General features: G+C 41.3%; 1 protein-coding gene across 7 annotated transcripts; it reads left to right on the forward strand.

The window, feature by feature from the left end:
* MKNK1 (MAPK interacting serine/threonine kinase 1) lies at positions 1 to 22,650 on the forward strand. Of its 7 annotated transcripts, XM_039555983.1 has the most exons (15): positions 42 to 99; positions 652 to 794; positions 997 to 1,086; positions 3,586 to 3,680; positions 6,692 to 6,790; positions 7,448 to 7,545; positions 8,980 to 9,059; positions 10,475 to 10,548; positions 13,633 to 13,737; positions 16,763 to 16,818; positions 17,374 to 17,469; positions 18,247 to 18,441; positions 19,060 to 19,224; positions 19,842 to 19,885; positions 20,818 to 22,650. In XM_039555983.1, exons 5-15 carry the CDS (start codon positions 6,694 to 6,696, stop codon positions 21,044 to 21,046), a joined length of 1,239 nt encoding a protein of 412 aa, XP_039411917.1. In that variant the 5' UTR covers positions 42 to 99; positions 652 to 794; positions 997 to 1,086; positions 3,586 to 3,680; positions 6,692 to 6,693; the 3' UTR covers positions 21,047 to 22,650. The 7 variants fall into 7 exon arrangements, with proteins under 7 accessions (XP_039411916.1, XP_039411917.1, XP_039411918.1 ...); XM_039555982.1 differs by lacking the exon at positions 652 to 794 and having other exon boundaries at positions 1 to 99; XM_039555984.1 differs by lacking the exon at positions 42 to 99 and having other exon boundaries at positions 139 to 794; positions 19,845 to 19,885.
* Positions 22,651 to 22,886: the final 236 nt, after the last annotated feature.

Here is a 22,886-nt window from a genome sequence, read left to right on the forward strand (position 1 = left end):
GTGCCGCGCGCACGCGCGCTCCCGCCGCTCCTCAGGCACACACCGGGTGGGGGCGCGCGGTGCCGCCCCGCCGAGGAGGGACCCGCGGCCGCCATGGAGGTGAGGGTGGGGGGCTGTGGTCACGGCGGTCCCCGGCTCGGTCAGCTGAGGGGAGGCGAGGGAGGGGAGCCCTCAGGGGCGCGATCCGTGCCCGCAGGAAACGCTGGGCTCCCGCGGCTCGTTCGGGAGTGTGGCGGGCAGAGCGCTCGGACGCCGGGAGCGGCGGCAGCCCCGGCTGCTGCGGGACGGCCGGAAGGTGCCTCAGCCCTCCGGCCGGCAGCTTTGGGTCTGGGGGCCCTCCCCAAGGAGTGCGGGAGTTTCCTCGTGTCTGGAGCTGGAAATTTTATTCGCCGAAGCTTTAAAGTGCTGTGTTTGGTACATAGCGGGTTTTTCAGTAAAGGGTGGTAAGTCTCTACACTCCTACGGCAGCTGCTTTCTATTGAGGACATTGCTGGAGTGGGAGAAGAGCAGGCAAAGGCGAATGAACCGGTTCGTAGGTGTGATCACGAGAAGTCTTTTAGTTCTTGTGTTTTTCAGCTGGCATCAGTCGGGGAGAGTTGTGAACCCCGAGGAACATTGAAAAACTGCCTAATGTGTGCTCTGTGGCGTTAGTTTGAGCAGGATGACCTTCTGAGGCAGGAGAAGCAGCGGGACAGCCCTGGGTGACAGCTCGGCTGCTGGCATCAGCAGGACTTGTGATAGCCAAAAATCAGCCCATTCCCTGACAGCACTGGCACTTGGCTGTGAAGTGTCAGGTTTGTTTAGAAATAAGCCACTGGTTTTTTTGGTTTTTTTTTTAATCATTTACAGGCTGGTGGCTTCTAAAAGCCTCTTTATCATAAAATGTTATGCCTCACAATTGGCTTGGGAAGATTGGTGTATATTCTGATAACTTCAAAGAACTGTAGTTTGCCTTTTTTTTTTAAACTAAACAGAGCTCCTCTTCATGCCTCCCAGGTGCTGGATGGAAGCAAGGCAAAACACTCCCGCAGAGCTGAACCTCTTTCACTGCAGTTCTAAAGGTGTTTGAGTTTGGCAGCCTAACAGGTAAAGTGGGGTGCCTTGTACATTTGAACCTTTCTTGGTTCTTTAAAGGTGTTTTTCAACCAAAATGCTTCTATGACATTATTTCGTGGTATGATTGCTATACCAGTACTCTGTACTTCAAAAAAAGTATTTATTGCTATGAGGAATTTCCTCTCTCCTTCCAGTACCTTCCTGGTAACAAATGTTAAAACACTGGTACAAATCTTAGGTGACATCAAATGTGACAATGCAGTGGAGGTTAATGACTTAATTTTACAGTTGGAAGCACAGAGGAGGGGAAAATGAAGAAAAATCAGTCTTCCTTCAAAGTTTAAAAACCCATTAAGTTAGATTAGCTTCTCCTAACAAGGCTGCTTTCTGCTAAGGGTGTGTGTTCTGTAACTTTTTTTTTTTCCAGTGACAGATGTCATTGATCAGATCTCATTGACCGTTGGTGGGGTGTGGAGCAAGAACAGGAAATGTTTATCTTGTATCTGTAGGAAATGAAAAGTTGTCTTCTGAGGTTTTCTCTTTGTTTTACAGAAGCAAAGGAGCTGAGGAGAATTACAGGAGCTAATTGGTGATGCAGAGACAGTCTTCTGAGAGTTGTTGATGCCATCAGATGTAGAAGAGAGTAAACAGCTTGCTGTTTAGTAATTGGCCCTCAGAACCTACTTACATTGTATATCTCCTTAATTTAAAAGTGCTCTAGGGGTTGGAGAAGTTGAAGTAGCTGAGCCAATGTGCTATTGCTAGGAGTTTTCTCATTTAGAATATGTGTGATGGAGTTTAAAATAACTTTGTTGCTAAGTTCTTACTGCCCTGTGATGGTAAGTCTTAAATATGAACTGGCTGCCAGTGGTCAGTAGCACTAAATATCCTGTTTGACTGTTCTGCTGGGTGTGGAAGGAGAGAAGATGTTCTTTAGTGCAGTAACCAGTGTGTGTGCCATGTTGTTCCCGACAGGGCTCACTGTTCACAACTATTTGTTAGCCCTGTGAAGTACACCCTGTTATATCCTCCCATCCATGTGGCTGCCTTGGAGACACGTTGTCCTTGAATAAGAAATAAAAAAGATTACAGTGTGTTTTTAAGCCACCTTCAGGCTAATTTGTAGTACTTACTTGTTAACTCCTGGCTGGGTCAGGATACTTCTTTTGTTTGTCTTTGGCTTTGCAGTGGGGATGATAATAGTTCTTTTGCTGTCATTCTGAATGATAACTAATGCTTTTAAAGAAACGCATGTGTGCCTGGGGCAACACGGGCTGATTTCAGGAGATCTCATGTCTGCAGCATGTGTGTCAAAATGCGCTGTTTTCTCCAACACGAGAGGGAAAGGAATGCTGTGTGCTCTCCTCTCCATTAAGGTTCTCCCTGCTTCCCCAGCAGTAACCCTGGGGAAGTAAGAAACTGGGGTGGGAGGAATCTATTTGGAATAACTTGATGTGCTATCCTGAAAAGTGAGATCCACTCACTGCTGGAGGGTTTGACTTGGAACTTCAGAAAACCCCCTCTTAGTTTGCGAGGGAAGTGTTAGCTGGGAGTACCGAAAAGTTACTCTGCAAATTGCGCAAGCCAGGGATGATGCGACGCTGATCTCCTGAAAGTGTGGCAGAGGGAATGGCAGAGGGAAGTATGGAGCTAAAGAGAAAGGTTGCTGTAACCTTTTCCCCAGCACGAAGGGTTTCAGACGGGTGGTGGCAGCTGTGACACTGTGAGTTGTCACAGTAATGCTGTGATAAGGCTGGATCAATAATTTTGTCAGATTTGCTCTTTCCTGAAATTGGATTGCTTGGGCTTCCTCTGAACTTTCAGGTGTTCGTTTGAAAATGCTAATGCTCCTGTATATTGAGAAGATGTTGGAATGTTTTTAAGTTCCTCTCCCTTCATGGATAACTCAAATTAAATGAAACTAAAGGTTTTATTGTAAGTGGAATGAGAAGGTAACTTTTGACAGCTAAGAACGAATTGTGGCAAACCAGTGCAAAAATCAAGTATGAGTATTTACTTCTTAGAATTTGAAATTAGTATACTTAATACAGAATGAGTATAAAATAATGTCTCTGATTTGACACAGGACTGTCATACAACACTGCACATTCGTCCTCTTCAAATTGTATCTCCCTTGATGTGTAACGTTGCAAACACAATTAATCACTATGTAGTTGCTTTATAAGGGTAGCTTGGGTTGTTCTGAGCTTCCTGCAACCACATGGTTTTTGTAGAATCAGCACCTGCTGAGTGCATCCAGTTTCATTATAAGCCACATCTACAGGAATCAGAGTTGATGGAGAAGGGAGGGTCCAGGAACAATGGGAGACACTGAGCTGGGAGGAAAACTGGACTGAAGGCTGTTTTCATTTTGTTCCATTGAAATTGTAGGGGTGTGCTTTCGCTGTGTGTTCATGTGAAGCCCACCACAACAGGTCCTTGCAATGCCTTTAGGCTCTGGGCTTGCTGAATATGTGTAGCAGTGTTTTCATGATTTCTGACTGGTAATGTGGTGGTGTTTCTTTTCAGCTCCAGAACAACTTGGCTCAAGCAAGAGTCAGTTTTGAAGCAGTGGTAGTACCTGGACTCTGCTTTCTTCCACTGAGTTCAAACACACAAACAAGGTATTTTCTTCTTGATAGAAAAAGGCATCTCTACTGTGTTCTCCAAGTGCTTCCTGTTACACACATGTGCTTGTTTTCCAAATATACCCTTCCTTCCTTTGGGAAGCAGATTAGAATGAGAGGGGAGTTAGGTCTGGGTAGTGGATTTTGGCATGTTCATATATGGAGTGTTAGGAAGTGAGACGAAAGACGACTTAAGGTCTGAATGAAGTGAAACTTGTGGTAATTGTTCCCTTTCTTCTTCTCTTGGCTTTGTTCACAAGTTTTCTTTACAGCAAAAGGGAAAGGCTGTAACTACCATCCCACACAGGCTCTGAATAATGTGTGTGTTAAATATTGCCTCAACGCAGAATTATGATGATGATAATAAAATTCAGGGACTTCAACAAAACCACAGCTAAGACAGAAACTTGCTCTCATTTTACTTACCATGTGGATTCTACTGGTTCCATTACCCTGTGAGTAATAATCCTAACCTGACTGGAGAAGGACAGATCAGAATTTGAAGACATCAATCTTGGCCCTGATGTGTCCATGGGCCATTTCCCTCCAGAGCAGTCTGTCCTGTCCCTGAGCTCTGTGTCTGGCAGGGTGAGCTGCCTCAGAGCCCACAGTGTCCCTGTCACCAGAAGCACTCCTGCAGTATGCAGAACACCTCAGCAGTGCTTGAATGGTTGAGGCACACTGTCCTTCAGTGTCACCAGAAACTCTTTGGTTATGCAGTTGCAGAAAAAAAGCATTTCTTTGAAAGCTTGAAAAGTCTCTTTGGCTGGACTAAAGGTATTTGCTTGTAGTACCAGCTGTTACTTAAGTGTTGTTCATTATAACAAAGTGAGTAATGAGAGTGAAGCTGGGATACCTTTAAAGGATAAGCTGTGTTGACAGAAATGAGCTACACAATGATGTGAAATAGCAGACCAGAGCAGTAATAAGAATCTTAATACAGCAAACATTTCATGCTTTAGTCTGATGGCAAATTTAGTCAAGATTACAGGTTAAAAATACCAACTTTTCAGCCATTTGGTTTCTGTATACATGACTAGTGAACTTCCTGTTTTCAGGGAAACAATTCTTTGTAATTTAGGAATTGAGTCAGACTAAAGGGAATTTAAATAATGTAGTGAGTTATTAAACAGCCGACTGTAAATATCAGAGTCAGCTGGTAGAGTGCAGGAGCTGGTTGTGAAGAAATACATCAGCTGTGCTAAGATAGGGGGTTCACATCCTGGGGTTTTTGCTGATTTTTAGTCTGTTACAAGCTCTGAAACTGTGATATTTGAAATGGAATAGAACCTGTCTAGCTGTGACTTGTAGGAGGTCAGGGCATTAAAGTTACTCGTTCAACACCTTGTGGAAATCAAGGACCTCCTTCAAGCAGAGCAGCCCTCTCTCTGAGCAGTTTAATGTGTGTCATTTCAGTCCCAGTTCTGAATAATTCCTGATGCAGATGGAATTGAAAAAGAGGAGAGCTGGAATTAGCTATCAAAGGCTCACCTTCTCTTTATGTTAAAATTTGAAGCTGTATGTGTGTCAGTTTGAGTTCAAAAGAAGCTGTTTCTTCAGAAGTTGGTAAAATGTGCTTTATATTACTGTATTTAAGAAGGCACATATGTCATCCATCATGATGATTTCTGAACACATTCTGCCTAAGACTTGAAAATGAGGATTTACTCTTGTCTTGAAGCTTTCGGTGATACATTTTTAAGTGTTTTACTAAGTTGTTAAGGAGAAAGGACTTTCAAAATAACACGTCCTAAATTTTCAGACATGTGGGTTCTAAGTGACATTCACAGTCAGCTATTACTGACAGATATGAACAAGAAAAATGTAATGGAGCAAAGAAAAAGTATTTCATGTATTGGTAGATTGTTGTGGAATGTTTTTTGCCTTGGAGCTTCTCCCATGTTTTGAGTACTTTAGAAACAGTGAAAGGCAGAGAAACTGCTATTCACAATCTCTGTTAAAAGAGAATTGATGGAATTTTTGGGACTTGCTCTTTCATTATCAGTGTTGTCATAATTACACTTTTTCTGTGGATTTAGCTATTTCTCTAGTACAAGATCTTTAAAAGTTAATTTTATCAGAATTCCTCCTGGCTGTAAAATGTCTTAGCTGTACTTTGTTGCTGCCCTGAAGACTTTGAGCTGAGATTTTAAACTGTTAAGGCAAACTTGACTGGATGTGACTGGTGTGAAGTGCTCCCTCCTAAAACCTCAGTGTGGAATCATTTAACCTTTTTGGAGATAGGTTAGCTGTACAAATATGGCAGTCTTTTTATTTAGGCCTTCAGTAACAATATGCAGGTGGTTTTTTCTGCCATATTATCTGGCATCAGTGAATTGTTATCTCTGACTAAGCTCTTACAGTATCTATAGCTAGTAATGTAGGAAAAAATCTAAATGCCATAAATACTTCTTGCTTTGGAGCATAAATTACCCACTGATCTGTGGTTTAGAAAGGTACATTATGGTTCTGTGAGAAATGGTTTTCTTTCTGGCCTTATGGCAGAATAAACTGACCTAGATTGCTCCTCTGCTCTCTTAACTCCTGTGGTTGCTTTGTTTCACTGAGTGGTTTGAAACTTCCCCACACCTTCCTGCTGTTTCGGAGGCTCATTTTCTTGAGCTGATTTGAAAAAAATCTATTTGCGAAACAGAAGAACAGCTCAGAGAAGAGTGCCCTTGTGAGGGCTGTTAGTGCTGTCTGGTATCAGGGCACGTGGTCTGTTGTGGGTTATTTTATGCTTTGGCTGTGAGGTAAGGATTCAGTGTAGATGCATTATTGTTTCCTCCTGTTTTTACATTTGTTTATCAAGTCTCCCCATAACTATTAATTGGCATCCAAGAATTGCCTTTTTGGGTTTCCTCTGATATTTGGAAAAGAGGTGGCAGCCTGTGATGAAGAAAAGCAGAGAAACTTTTGGATGGATGAGAAACTAAACACACAAGAGCATGTGCATTTTCTCCTAAAGTAATTGGTTGTTAAAGTCACCTCTATGTTCTGCCACACAGAGATGGTCAGCAGTCAGCCTGTCCCCATAGCAGACAGTGGGAAAAGGAAAAAGAAAAAAAGAACCAGAGCCACAGATCAGGTCCCTGGGAAGTTTGAAGGTTGGTGACAATTTAAAAGCTTTTAATTGTTACAGTCTGCTTTGCTTCTGCTGTTTTTCTCAGTTTTCTTAGCTAAACATTGCTCTTTTTTTGGTAGGAACAGTGCTGATGTCAAAATGTTTTGACTGAATAAATGTGAGCATAAACACTGTGAAGCTTTGTAAGTGAAATATAGTTCAGTGAGGAAACGGAGCAGTACAAAACTTCTTAGTGGGCAAGTGCAAATAAAGGTGGTAGTAGCCTTCTAGGTTTAAATGCTCAAGTTTGTTACACTTAAAACACTATCTCTGCAAGTAGATTATGTGTGGTAGGCATTTTCTGAGCAAGGAGAGAATTGTTTTCCACCTGAAAAAATTGTTCCTGACTTTTATACGAAGACAGGGAAGGTGGCTGAGGTCCTAGATATTGCTGAGATACAAAACATTTCTAGTGTGAACTAATGTGTCATTTTGATGCTGTAATGAAGTTTAATTTTTCTGGTACTTGAAAGAGGGAGGTGAAAAATGAAGCATAGTTAAGACTGGCATGTCTGCTTTAATACTGCATAAATCTGAGGGATGCTTATCGGATGAAGAGCTTGTCTTGATGTTATTCACTAAAATAACTTTCAAAATTCACTTTGATGGATGTGTCCTTTCTTCTGGATTTCTTTGGCAGACTTGTACAAGCTGACTGCTGAGCTGCTTGGTGAGGGAGCATATGCTAAAGTTCAGGGTGCTGTCAGTCTCCAAACTGGGAAAGAATATGCAGTGAAAGTAAGTATAGAGTAAAAGCATCACTTCTGTCTGTGATGTGTCTTCTCCTTCTGAGTATCTCAGTGAAAACCTGCAATAGAATGGGTAATAGCAAAACCTTCTAGGAGATTTTTGGTGCTTGAAATGAGCCTGTTTTATAACTGTTGAGAAAACCTGTCACCTGAAGTGTCATGTCTCCAGAGTGAACTGGTGTATCAGCTGCAGGTAAAAGTCACAAACTAACTCACTGGGATGGTTGGATCTCAGGGCAAGCTTTCCTCTCATGCCCTGGTTTGGTTGTAGTCCTACCTTTGTCTCTTCTTATGAAGAGGCTGAGTCACAGCATGGCCTACCAAACAGTGCAAACTTTTGGGTGCTGATCCGAATTCAGAGGGCATCAAGTACTGCCAGTGGTTCATGGAAAGCTGTCTCTTTATTTTCAGATAGAGGCCAATCTTCTGTAATATCATTGTAAAGTGTTAGGGCTCATTTACAGATTTGTTGTTATCCTGAGTCCCCTTTTAATTACAAACGCAAATAATAGCAATAGGGAAGCTTTATGTATTATTCTAGTCAAAAATAGGCACAAAATTTTAAGCCCCTTGAAAAATGCACCTCTATAGATGCTAGAATTTTGTCCGTACTTTGTAAAATTGTTGAAGTTGAAAGGTTGAAATAAACAAAGCTCTGCATTAGGAATTTGATGTGATCAGACACTGAGTCCTGTAGTACTGGTGAATGGTTGCCTGTTCTGCACCACAGAACTCAGGCTGCAGAAATAAGAAAGCTGTATACATCTGTCCTGGATACAGATGGTGGTGATATTTGTGGTAATTTCAGTTTATGTAGCAGTCATTTAGGCTCAGCCTCTGTGGAAAGCTCTTGTTCTTGTCCTTTTTCAGTCAGAGGACTGTGTGAAGGAAGGTGACTTCTGATGGCTCTGAGATTGAATGTATGTTTTCTTTAGGTTCTATTATTGAGTCTCCATGAAGTTTACACGATGAACTAAACTCTCGTTTTGTGGTGAATTTGGTACTTTTTGCTTAAATGCCTGTAATGACAAATCTCTTCTTTTTGGCTGTTCAGTGTCTGATGTGACTCAAATCTATTTTTAGTAGAACTCAAGTGGATATCCTGTTCTGCACATTGCAAAGTTAAAATGATGCAAGAAAGAGCTTGTGGTAACTGGCTGTGTAAGGTGTGGATTTAGTTCCTTTCTTCTCTTCCTGCCCTAATTTCTCTTGTCCTCTGAATGCCTTCCAGAGCTCTGCTGACACTGCTCTGCTCTGTAAACAAATGCCAGAAGAGAAATTAAACAAACAAACAAAGGTGGAGTGTTCTTCTCTAGTGGGCATGCCCTAGATTCAAACCTTGGAACAGCTACCTAATTCCAGAGCTACTTACATAGTTCTCACAGTAATTTTTCAAATACGAGGTCTTAACTCTTTTTCACAGATCATTGAAAAAAATGCTGGGCACAGTCGGAGTCGGGTTTTTCGTGAAATAGAAACTCTGTACCAGTGTCAGGGTAACAAGTAAGTATAATCTTGTCTTTGTTTATTTAAAGTGTTATGATTATTTGTTCTCAAATTTTTATGTGCGACAAGGTTAGAAGCTTTGCAGTAGTCTCCTTAAAACCAGTTGTAATTTAGACTTGACCTATTCAGAATAAGAATTTCCCCGTCTCTTACCTGTGAAATTTAGGGGAACTATTTACAGATTGAAAGTTATATCACTCAATTAGCAGCCAGGTCAGTGTAGCTTGATTGTGCTTCAGTGCCTCAAGATGAGAAATTAACATTTTGACACTCTCCCCTGTGATTTCACCATCAGCAAAAGCTGACCTGATACCAGCTGCTCTGTGGAAAGGAAGTCTTACCATTCCTTTCCCTGGCATGTGGTTTGTCCTCCTCCTTGTGTCAGCCTTCCTGCTTTTGCACTGAAGCTCTTAGATCAGCAAAAAGCTAATTTAGTTCTCATTTGGATGTGTGCTGACTTCATAGCCACAGGATGAAGCAACTGTAAAGCTGCTGCTGATGCCTGAAGAGGAAGAAAAGCTGTGCAGGCACTGGCAGCATGCTCTGGGAGCTCTGTGATGGGTTTGAGCCCATTCTGAAGTTACTTCTAGATGTCTCTGTTAATCTAGACTGTATGTACAACAGCTGTTCTTTATATTGCAGTTGTGCACTTTATATTGACCCTTTTCAAACAAATACTTAATAAAAGATACAGAAATAATTTTAAAACCAACTTGTTTACCAAACCCATGGGCTTATGTTGTGCTGTAGAGGAGCAGACCAAGTCTTTCTTTTGTGAGATTGCGAGCATATGGTCATCCAGTACACAGCTGATGAAAAGCTCACACGACCACATGCAGAATTTGGGGGTTTGAATGTACCGTTAAATGTAAAAAGTTCTGGCTTACACATTTGACATTCTCAAAGCAACCTGGGGTGTTTGTGCTGCAAAGAATTTACATGAGCTAAGCAGGAGTTAGTCTAAAAATGGCAACTAAGGAGCTGGATGTAATATCCTGCTGACAAGTGCCTGTCTCCTTTGAGCCCTGTGTGTTTTTCTTTGTGATTTCCAGAGAGAAAGAATGCCAATTTAATTATTTTTTCTTTATTTCTGCCTTCAGCACAAATGCAATGTTTTAAATTATTAAATATAACCCACTATCAGTTACCTTCCTGTCAGCTGAGCAGTAGCAGAGTTCTCACAATCCTGTCTGAATTTGGTGTCTGGTCTATTTTGCGTGCTTAAATTTCAGTGTGAGTTGGAAATATGGTTTTAATGCCACAGACAACCAAAGCAACTTGTTTAACTAGAACTTGTATTTTTGGTTGCTTCTGGCACTTCCTAGTTATCCATGCTGAAACTCTTCATGGCTGAGTGTACACTCCATGCTTGTTCCTTTTATTTCCCTTCTTTTTTGTGTCTTTTTTTAAAGGAACATTTTGGAGCTAATAGAATTTTTTGAAGATGACACAAGATACTACCTGGTCTTTGAAAAACTGCGAGGAGGTACTGTGCAGAAACTGTGCCTTTGCTCATTCAATCATTTTGGTTCCTGTTTGTGTCAGTGTTTTAAAGTAGTAATTGAAGAACTTATTTTAAATGCTTGAGAATTTCAAGACAAGAAGTAGAGGAAGTATTATACACAGCTTGAAATATGGTTATTCTTGAGTATTGGTGGGTTTGGTCATGCATTTGCAGTCCCTTTCTGAAGCTGAGTGATGGAAATACCAGCTCTCTTAAAGTGGAAGGTTTGAAATACAGTCAGTAGGTCACAGTACCTTCAGGTAAGGGGAGACACACAGGATGTCAGGTGTTATGCATGATCCTAGTGGAGCATCTATATACTCTGGCAGAGTTTTCCCTTGGTGTAGGATTGACTTCATTTCCTGAAACTCATGGAACTCTGTTAGGGAAACCATCTTCCCTGTGCCTAGGGTTGCTGTAATTGAGAACCAGTTGTGCTTGTGGGTGTTTAAGAGCCCATCAGGTGAGCTTGAGTGGTCATTGGGCTCCAGCACTTCCCACTCACCTGGGGAATGAGAAAGCTGCAGCAAGCACTTTGTGCATTTTCTCACATTTGTCTGCACTGAGTATAATTACTGTACCCACTAATTGCATGGCTGTGCAAAACCATGAGTTAATATGGCCAACCCTTCAAAGGAAAACTGAGCTTCTGGAGTATCCTGATACCTAGAGAACATCATCTATTTTCTCTGGTCAGGAAGGTTTCCAGGAACAAATTGTACAAATCCTTTCTGCATAGATGCAGAACTATTTTTAAAAGAGATGGATGTATATTTGTCTTGAGTAAAAGCTTTTTTTTAGCTTTGCTCAAAATTGCTGCATCTTTTCATTGTGTTTTCCCATAGCACTTTGTATTGATGCTCAGACTTTTCTGACAAATTAGCTGTAATAGGACTTGATTGAGAAGAATATGCATTTGTCTTTTTTCTAATTTCCCATTCTTCCATTAGTTAACCCTCTTCTTTGTGAGTCTGTGGTTGTCAGTGGACCTGCATGGCTGCTGAGAGGATGATAATGCTACTCCTTCCCTTTTAGCTACTGTTTTTACAGGGTCAGCTAGGGCTGAGGCTGGTTTTCTCTTAAAAAAAAAAAAATCAGTATTTGAAGTGTTAGGTGTGTGGGGTTCAAGAAAGAATTAATGGGAGTTAGGGGTCAGATCTGATGCACTGCAGATTCTGATGTGAGTGGAATGGCTGACGAGAATGAGAGCATTCATCTTCAATGCAAGCCTTACTTCAGTAACTCCAGTCTCCGAGGCTGCTGTTACTTACAGTGTTGGAGTATAATTTGGGCTTTCCATTTTCAACTTTGCCTTCCAATAGCTGTGGTAACTGAAGGAGCTCTGCTCCTGTTTTATCTGTGTTCAGTTCACTGTGATGTGCAGAATCCCTTTAACAACCTCATCTGACAGAATTTTATAATTGAAAGATTTAAGATCCAGCTGATTATATTGAATTTGCATGATTTAAGAATCTTTTCCTCTTTTTTTTTTCCCATCTGAAATGTATTTTGAGAGGTGCCATATGATGCTTTCTCTCTGATGAGTACTGGAGAGTTAGGAACAACTGTGGCAGAAGTGCCCTGCTATTCTTTCTTTATCAGAGTTCTCTTTGTGGGCTGAATATAAAGTCTACAGTAGAGTATGTTTTAATTGATATCGATACAATTCTTATCTGAGAGAGTTTGAACATCGCCTCTATTCAGAAACATAATTTCAAATAAACCTGCTGAGTGAAATGAGCACTTCAGGTGGCTCAGTATTGTTTCCTGCAAAGTGTGGGGTCTTTTCCACAGGGATGGAAACATTGAAGAACTGTTACTACTTTCTAAAGGTGCAAAGAAAACTATACCAGGAAACGCCTTTGAACTTTGTGCACTCAGGAAATCTGTAGCAAACTAGAAGGTGTTGGTTTTGGCAAGGGAAAATGTCTGTGTTTGATACCTAATGACCTGGTCCAAAGTGGCCTTCCTCTACTTATCTGACACAGCATGGCTGTGCATATCTGAGCAGTCTTTTGTCCATCTCTTCTTTTTGGATGTTCTTCCTCGTCCCTGAATGCTCACTGGGGAGGAGTGGCAATAGCATTGATGGTGTAAGAATAGGAATTACCCAGTAGGAGATTTCCTTCCACATCTAGAACTGAAAAGAAGTGAAATCACCTGAGATAGAAAGTGTTGAGTGTATTGGGGCTAATAACAAATGGCAGTTACTTCTTGAATTTCTTTGCCTGGGTGTTTTTACAAGTACACTGCTCTGAATAAGAAAATAAAAGGCAATAGTAAGGCTACTTAAGGGGCTCGGATCTCTGTGGACTACATGGAATTGGTTTTTTGAAGACATTTTTAATCTTTTGAGAGGTTTGATTGAATTCACTCTAAGAAGATGAGGAATCAAATCTCCCTTTATTCTTTGTTAAAGGGATACCAGTGATGCTCTGCCTGCAAGCTACCAGCCCTTCAGTATGTTTTAATTTAGAGGTCTTTTGTCAGATTTTATATCCCTTGGGCAAATTTTGCCTTAAGTCAGTGTAGGAGCCTTGCCTTGATGCCTGTGGGAAATTTGATGTGTATTTAAAGGTCAGATCTCTTCTTCCTTTGATGGTGTTGAGGCACAAAACGTGTATCCTTGACTTTCAGTGCAGGGTTTCAGTGGTGACATTATGGAAAATGAGGAGAGTTTGAGTATGACCACCCATGACCTGGGGTAGGTTGGGTTTTGCTGAAGTGTTTCTGTATCTCCTTAGCTATGTTTGAGTTTTACTGGTACTATTGGCAAGTGTGTGGAAAACTGACCAGTCATGTCCTGGGGCAGTAAAAAGTGATTGCCTCTCATGCTGTGCTTAAACTAGAGAGCTGCACTGTTTGAAAATTATGTTCTAGCGCACTTAAGTGTTGAAGCTGCTCAGTTGTGCCTTTTTCTTCTTAGTCATTCCCCTTTGCTCCACAGAAGTTGCCTGCTGTGAAAGGCTGTTATAGAATGTGAAAATAAGGTTATGGATTCATGATACTTGGAACTAGTTCAGCATTCATACTGAGGTTTTCCTCTTTCCCCTGTTACCCTGACAGGTTCAATCCTGGCCCATATACAAAAGAGGAAGCACTTCAATGAACGAGAAGCAAGCAAAGTGGTGAGAGACATTGCCTCTGCTCTGGATTTTCTTCACACAAAAGGTGAGAGAAGGCTGCCTCCATCTTGACTAGTTGATACTGTACACTCAGGTTATGAAGCACATTTATCTTTAAGTAGCCAGCTTTTGCTAGTGTTTCCATTTACAGCAATGCCAGATGACTTAGGCTGCTTTCCTCTATGATATTATTTTTATGTTGTTGTATTTTAATTAATTGGGTGTGTTAAGATGGTACAGGCTTTTCAAGAAGAAAACTTAAATCAGCATCCAGGGAGAGTTAACATTAGGGTTGAGTCTGTTCCTGTTACAGAAGCCACCGTATAAAGTTTACTCAAAAGGGATCTAATATAATATTAATTTCCTCTTCTTTCAGGTCAACAGAGTTACTTTTTTGTAATTACTCAGAATTTCTCCTGGTTACAAGACCTGATAGTTTTTAGTAGCTTTTGGCCCCCACATTTTGACTCTCACTGTTAAATTGAGAGACCTAAGTGAACCATAGCATTTATTTGAAAGTGTCCTCAATTCTTTTGGAATTTGCTTAGATTTAAAAGCAGTTATGTTTGTAGAGACTTTTTTTTTTAATCTTAAAAGTGTTTTTCTGCTGCTTTTTTGACTTGGGAATACTTTGGTTTAAATTCCAAAATTGATGTGCAATGTGGTCATCCCAGAGTATATCTTTGGGCTGAATGTGATGGAGACTTTTGAAGTCTTTCCTATGTCATGATTATCTGGCCTTGCAGCTTCAGTTGCTGTTACAGTGACTACCTCTGAATAGAAGGGCGTGTAATTGGAGACTGTTGATTGGTTATGTATTTTGATACATTTTTTCTCTTCCTTTTTGCCATTCTGATTAGCCTGGTAGATCTCAGCAGAGTTGCATTTGCTGCCTAAGTTGCTTAGTACTGGCCCTGGTTCAATAAATGTTTAGTTGTAGTCTGTACTTTTAAGTCACAGGACTGTGTATATGCTGAGTTGGAATCACAGCACTGGTACCTCAACAGGTTGAACCCATTAAAAAGAAAATTGTAGCAATGCATAGGGATGAAAGTGGTAAACCTGAGGAATATGGATCTTGTCCCATACTGTGACTGTTACAAGAAATTAATTTGAATGTGAAACCAAACTGAGTTTGGATTAAGAGCTTTTGTAATCCTCACAGCCTGCCTACGTGGTAACTCAGCTTTAAATCTTCAGAGAAGGTACTTCTTGAATAGCTGCATTTAGAAGATTTTAACTTTGAGATACAGAATATATAAGAAATAGGAAACTTAGGCTGAATATGTGGAAAAATTATTTTTTGATGTGCAGGGCTATAGTGGGTTTCTTAACAGCTGAAAGTCCAGGTACCCCATTCAAGAGGTTTAACATCGACTCAGCTAATACCTTCCTGTAGTTCTTTCTCAGCTTTTAGTTTTAATTTCCCTTTCCCCAAATGAGAGGAGGGTGATTGATTAAAATGGCTGTAGAGCAGCAATCTGCTTTCTTGTTGTTTGCTGTGAACTGGGACAGTGGGGACATGGTTTGCAGAATCAGCTACAGCAACATCCATCCCCTCTTCGTTTTGTTGTTCTCTTTATGGTTCTTCCGTGTGACATTAAAATAATTAGTAAGTAGGATACAGAACACTCAAGTAAACAGGAAATTAAAGCAGTTTTATTGCACAGCTTAATGGTGAAGTGCTGTAGCTAAATGCTTTTAAAAAAATTTGAACAAGGACAACTAATTCTTTTGCCAGGAGTAGTTTAAAAACTCAGCTGGATGATAATCCTGCCTTACACCCGCTTGGGATGTGTGTGCTTTATTGCTAATAACCTACTGGAGGGGTGTATAAAGGCAGTTGTTTTCTCAGTGCTCTGTGCAACTGCAAAATCAAATGTTACATAATCAGACATTTGAATTCAAACAGTAATACAAAAAGGACACTGCTGGCTTTCCCATTGCAAGCCAAGCCAGCTGGTGGGAGTTGGGGCAGCCTTGTAAACGTCAGCACAGGCCGCCTCGGTGGGTTCATCGTGCCATCTTTTGTGCCAAAGCCGTGTGCACTGTGTCAGTGTGGACACTCTGATTCCTTTCGATCGGGGCTCTGCTGTTATGTTATATTTTAAGCCACGTCTTTGGAGTGTGCTGAAGAAAAGATATTAAAAACTCCCTTGCTTAGAGTTTGGTGGGATTTTCCTTTCTGTATTCTGAAGTAGTATCAGGTGTCCTTGGAGTGTAAGTTTCTAAATCAAGGCTAGCTTCCAGTTAAATTACAGCCAAGTTGCTCATTTGATTTGACTTTTTTGCCTCTCATTTTCTGCCTTCCAATTGAGCTTGATCATATTAAATGGAGGACTTCCAGAAGTTGTGTACTTAGGCTTTTGAAGAATTTCTTTGACAACACAGAACCACACTTGCATGTGGATTACACAGATAACTTTGTGCTTCCCTGTTAGGTTTGCCTATTCTGATAGGAGTCAAAGGAAGAAGCCCTTTGGTTGTTTTCCTTTAGCTTTTCTTCTGTATCTCTAACTGAACCTCTAATTTTTCATTTGCTTCAGCAATGAGTACATACCCCAAAGGGATATTTTCATCTGGGAACTCGGGGGCTTTTTGGCAGGGGAGAGTGCCTCAAGTACTGTCTGTGCTGGTAGGAGTTCAGCAAGCCAGTTGATCCATCTGGAAAGAAGAACTTTACTGTGAAAGGCACAAAAATCATTTCATTGAACTGTGTAAAGAATTAAACTTTCCTAAAGGTCAGTCATCTCAATAAGCTGGTTTTAAGGAATGTAATTAATTTGGGCTAACAAAAAGGCCTGGTGTTAGCAGGTTCTTATTTGCTTGACAGACTCTCCTGTACAGTTAAGGAGGATAAAGGTATAGCAGGATACAACAGTGACTTTTAACAGTTGCACTTTACAATTAAATTATTATATTTAAAAATAATTAAATTATTATATTTATACAGGTGTGTGTAGCATGCTCAAACCTAGAGTATCTCCCAGGCAACCTTCTAATAAAGAGAGGTTATGAGAAATTAAACAGAGGAGTATCCTTTCTAATGAACATTTGTACTCTCTGTTCAGGTATTGCTCACAGGGACCTGAAGCCTGAAAACATCCTGTGTGAATCTCCAGAAAAGGTGCTCCTCTGGTCTCTTAACCTTCTGAACTATATTTTTTTAACTTGGTTCCCAAAAACGTCCTTGTGGTTTTTCTCTCCTTGAAAACTTTTGAACCCATTAGTGAACTTCAACTAAATTTAACAGAACTGAAGCTTAAAAGAGACTAAATTCTTCTTTGAGCTGTGAAAATGTGAACATCTGGCTAAGAGATAAAAAGCCAACTGGCCTTAGAGAGGGCACAGCAATGACACTCTAGTGCCTCATCTGTTCTGAGCCAGTACCCAGATGGACAAGCAGCCTTTAGAAGCCAGCTGGTCACATTATATGACTTGTTTCCAAAGTGCTCTGATGTGTACTGGCACTTCCCTAACCAAAGAAAAAAACAATGTTGCAGGATCAGATGCTGGTGGTGTGGGTGCCGCTGAATGCAAGGAGTGGAATGTGGCTGTAAGAGACTGGGTCTCACTAGGGACTCTTCTGTCCTGGGGTTTTCTACTTCACATATGTACATATTCATAGATTTTGCATTAATCCCAGTCTTCCTGACCTCTTTTTTCTTTTTTTTTTTTTAAGATATCACCAGTAAAAATATGTGACTTTGATCTTGGCAGTGGGGTGAAGCTGAACAGTGCATGTACTCCCATAACAACTCCTGAATTAACAACGCCGGTGAGAGAACCTATTGTGACTTCGTGCTTTTTTTTGTTCTACTACAGACCAACTTTTCTTATCTCCAGAGGAGACTTTCCAAAGAGCTTACTGCCACTACACTCAGTGCTGGATAGTTCATTTCAAGCGAGTGTGTATTTGTGATAAATACTGTCTTGCTTTCCCAGTCACAGGACAAATACACTAAAAGCACAGGAGCTCACAGTGTTAATTCTCACTCACAGCAAGTGACACATAGGTCCTGCTTATCTCTTACACAATCAAATGGGGAAACTTTTTTGTGCATATTTTTTGTGTGCTTATGGGCAGACTTTGAACCTTAGTTTTGTGTTCTTTTCCCCATGTTTTGGTTCTGTAGCTAAGCCAATGAGCTAAGGAGAATGCAAGCTCTCTAATCAGTGTGTGGCTTTATAATACACATTAGTTTGAAAAACTACAGTCCTATGCTTTTGCCATTTACTGTGAAAGAAAAATCTTGACAGTGTTGCAGAAATCTTACAGAAATCTATTCCCCTGATACACTTGTCTGATAACTAATGCATTAGATTTAAAAACCTGAAAGATGTAAATTAATATTTTGACCTTGGATCAAAGGTTCACAGTCACGTGGAACAGCTTATGGTGCTGCTAAAGAACTATAGGAACTTTAGTAGTCACTGATGCCTGATTTCTGCTTTTGCACCAAGCTGCTTGGTATAAAGAGTGGAAAATGATAAACCTGAGACTTGTTTTGATGTGGCCCTCCCTTTGAAAACTTGCTTGAATTTGCTTTCGTAGTGTGGCTCTGCAGAATACATGGCACCCGAAGTGGTGGAAGTCTTCATGGAGGAGGCCACGTTCTATGACAAGAGGTGTGATCTGTGGAGCCTGGGAGTGATTCTTTACATCATGCTCAGTGGGTACCCCCCTTTTGTGGGCAACTGTGGCACGGACTGTGGCTGGGACAGAGGAGAAGTTTGCAGAGTTTGCCAGGCGAGTGTGCATGTCCTGGGCATGGGGGGAGTGCAGAGTTCTCCCGTGAGCTTTGGTTGTAGGACTTGCTGTCGTGTCAGCAGTGGAGAGCTGTGCCTGACCCTGGCAGGTAGCAGGGAGGATGATCTGTCACTGAGAAGTGAGGGTGGCAGTATAGAAGTTGAGTGATGTCAGTTTCTAAAGTAAGGTTGGGCAACTGCCTCTCCTTCCTCCTGATGTGAGATCTCAGAGCTTCTCCTCATCCTCTTCCCCACCCTGCCATCCTGCCTTGTTCTGTAATCCTTGATCTGGTTTATGTTAGTCACTGCAATTCCTCAGATAAAATTTGAGCCCTGGGAGGGCTGCTGTGCAGGGCCTGAATTTATTCTTTCTAAAAACTGAGTGTTTTAGCTGCCCTCTTAGGGGTGGGGGGAAGTGTTCTCAGCAGACTGTGTATTGTGTCCATCTTAGGATGCACTGAACCACTCTGTGGAGCTTCCTGTCACTCTCCATTGACTCCATAAGGAGACTGGATGGTTTCAGTTGTTGCCTTCCACATTAGGTGGATAAAAGAGAGTGTCCCCTGAGAAACCTTCTGGTTGCAGTGTATTTAAATTGAGTAATTTTTCCCTTTACTAGAACAAGCTTTTTGAGAGCATTCAGGAAGGCAAATACGAATTTCCAGACAAGGACTGGTCACATATTTCCTCTGAGGCCAAAGATCTCATCTCAAAGCTGCTGGTTTGTGATGCCAAAGAACGACTTAGTGCTGCTCAAGTTTTGCAACATTCGTGGGTTCAAGGAGTATGTATCCCCCTTAGTATAATTTTAAGGGTTATTCTTCTTCCAAAGGGTCAAACAAGCTGTTCCCTGTCACTGAACTTCTTATTAGAGTCCTTGCGTGTCTTGGTGCTTATATCTTGATTAATTAAATGATACACAGTGGCTTTATTTATTTTGCATGGTAAATATTTGGATGAATATGTCATCCTTTAAGTGTTTGTTTTGTTTAATTATTGCTTTGTGCATTTTAAATGGCTTTCTTGTGAATAGCAAGCACGGCAGTACACAAATTATTGTGTTAATACAGTAATGCAGAATACTGGTAAATACGGTTATGAAAGAACAGCAGTGTCCTTTTTTGCTTCAGTTCCCAGTTCAGGAAAGAAGAAATAGAGCCTCTGGAGAGCTTCCAAAGCTGTAGTCTTATACCTGCAAGCTGTGAAATCTTCTTGTGAGGGGAGACAGATTATGAAATATGCTTTGCAAACAGTGATTTGTAAGCTCACAGTGAATGAATTTATATGCAATATGTGTTAGTTGTAAAGATTTGGGGGAGCTACTTGGTTTTTGTCACTCTTGGGAAACCTTGGTTGCCAGCTGCTAATATGTAACTAACTTCTCTTCACTGCTTCTTCTAGCAGGCTCCTGAAAGGGGATTGCCCACCCCTCAAGTTCTTCAAAGGTAGCGTTTGTTTTCTAAACATGTGTAAACTTGGTCAAGAATAATTACTGAAAGAATGTGTGAGAGAGAGGAGTTGACAAATTAGGAGGTGACATCCCTGGCTGAGAATGGAACTTCGTAAATGTACAGCACTAATTTTGTTAAGAACATCAGAAATATTAAAGCTCTGAATTTTCTTTATGATCTCATCTTGCTTGTTTGTTGGAAAAGCATTAGAGGGAATTCCTGCAGTGCAGTGTTAATCTTAGACAGAAAATAATGATGGTTTTGTCAGCTTGCTGCCCAGGAGGGGGAGAAAAAGGCATAAAGGCATGTATTAGCCAGAGAGCCTGCTTTCTGATGGGTGAATAATCACCATAAACACAGACTTGGATCTGACTTCCGTTGCAGTTGGTGGTACTCACAGTATCCATTTACTGTGAGCAGGGCAAGCCTCATTGGAGGTGATTTGATGGGAGATTCTGTATGCCAGAGAGCCTGAGTCACACATCTGTTTCTATCTACATGTTTGCTGCTGGCAGTTGCAGGTGGTTCTTCCCAACAGAAAGGTATTTCCTTAAAGCCAGAGGTACAGTTATAGTGGGACTGCAGTTCTCTGGAGAAGGACAGCAGTATGGCCCCATGTGCCCATCCTTTGAGAACAGGTAGAAATTAGGGATGACATCTCAGGTGGCTTCCTGGGTTTACATCAGAAGTCCTTGCCAGAAGGAGGAGTAGTACTGTGCCTGTTTCCAAAATCCCAGAGTGTTTTTGTCATGTATTGCTGATCCTCCGAGAGAGGATAGATGCACATATTAACTGGTCATTTCGCCTGCTGTATCAATGATTTGGTAGAAGAAATAAACATGCCTGGAAACAGATACTCTGCTGTGAGGGCGAGTGGGTGAAGTGCCTGGATTGACACTGCCTCCTCCTTTTCTTTCCCTGGCCAGGAACAGCAGCACAAAGGACCTGACCCTGTTTGCTGCCGAGGCCATAGCCCTGAACCGGCAGCTGTCCCAGCACGAGAGCGAGCTGAGCGCCGAGCAGGAGAGCGCTGCCCACGCCGTGTGCTCCATGAAACTGTCCCCTCCCTCCAAATCCCGCCTGGCCAAGCGCAGGGCCATGACACACGCCACCAAAACCAGCGACTTCCAGCCAGTTCCCCATAAAGCCTTCTAGAGCTCCTTCCTGCTGTGGGGGGCAGGATCAGTCTGTGTTCTTACTTGGGTTTTTAACGCTGATAAAAGCTGCTCTGCTTCTGACACTTTGATTAGGAGCTTGCTCTTGTGATGTGAGTTGTAACTTTAAGGGGACAGCTTTTTATGGGAATGTTTTTTGCCTGTCAGATTTAGTGCATTAAGATAATTCAACTGATTTTTTTAAACTGCAGATGATGAGTTTGCTGCTGTATTATCTGAGGTGATAAATCACTAAGTTTTCCTCATTTTCTTCCTAGAAGAGCACAGTTTAAAATGCAAACTTGAAAACATCAGGAAAAACCCACACTTTGCCTAGCAGAGCATCAAGCCTCTCCCTGCCAATGGCTGCTCTCCTTGATGGCACATTTTGAAGGTGCTGCTGTTATTGTCAGCAGTAGGGACTGTTCCAACCAGTGCTGTTCCTCGCTTTCTGTAGACTCAGGAATGGAGATGATGACTGGGTGGATCTCTGTCTCCATTGCATTCACTGGGCTTAAGTGGAATGAGGATGGTACTGTAATGGTGCAAGGATTGCTCATACTTCTAGAGATGGAGAGAGCTGTGTAGTTTTTTTATGTTGCTGATGATTTGTGTGTCAGCACGTGGGGTGAAAACTGGGAGGGGTGGGGTTTTTATCTGACATATCTTTGCCCTTAATTATAATGTACTCCATACCATCTCTTTTTTAATTTTCTGGAGTTTAATGTCCATTATATCCCATTGGAACAGTTACATTCTTAAATCTGGTAACCACAGATGTAACAGACTGTTTATGTAACAGTTTATATTTACTATTAAGTAGGGTTTTTATTATTAATTTGGGGTTTTATTGTATTAATGCTATCTTCAGCTAAACCTTCCTTTCTATAAAATGGAATTTCTCCATGACCTTTTGTGTGTCCTACCTGGAGTTCCTAATGCGAGTGGACAGACTTCAGTGAATTTTGGTGTTTGAATAATTTAGAAATGCCAAAAGCAGAGGTACAACTGTACAAAAATGGTGCTGCAGCCATTGAATTCTGCCTCCTGCAGTAATCTCAGGCTGGGTGTCCAGATTTTTGCTTCCAGTTTCAATACTATGGTGCAACAGAGCCAAGAATAATTTGGAAGGGTTTTGGCTGAAAAGCTGAAGATTTTAAGTGACCAAAGGGAGGACACAGATGTTGAGCACTTTCTGAAACATAAGCTGTGAAAATTGGGCGCTAAGATGCCCATGATGCACCTTACCTTGTCAGCCCTTTCTGAAACCTTTTGCTGAGGCTTTGTGTGCAGGGGGGGAGGAGGAGGCCCCCGGGTGGCAGCACAAAACCCTCCCAAGCAGAGTGAGAAGGAATAAAGTAGCAGATGCAACAAGCACTTGGAAATTGAAAGGTCAAAGCTGAATGTCTTTGCATGGCCTATTCAGGGTGGTTTTACATTATCAGTAGTACCAGTGCATACAGCTATTTTTATAAAACATGCTGTATTTTGTGACTAATATTAAAGTTGTTATTTAAATGTTTTTATACGTTGTGCCAGCTGATGAATGATGAAATGTATTTTGCTTTTTTAAATTAAAATGCCCTAAGTTATGTATTTAACACATTTGACAGTTCTTTGTGGTTTTTTCCTCTTTATTTTTGGTGACACAGAAAAGAGAATTACTTCTTTGTGTGACATTGGATCTAGGACAGTTGAAGTCTCTGAGGACTAGGCATACCTCCCTCTTCTATTGATTTATTTTATTTATCAGTCTCTGATCTCAGATTTCTTTCTGGGAACTGAGAAAAGCGCCCCAAGCAGGGAAGAGGTGTTAACTTAAGCTCTCATGTGTAGTCTAC

The sequence above is a fragment of the Corvus cornix genome, chromosome 8 (genome assembly GCF_000738735.6).
Source record: "Corvus cornix cornix isolate S_Up_H32 chromosome 8, ASM73873v5, whole genome shotgun sequence".
NCBI lineage: Eukaryota > Metazoa > Chordata > Aves > Passeriformes > Corvidae > Corvus > Corvus cornix.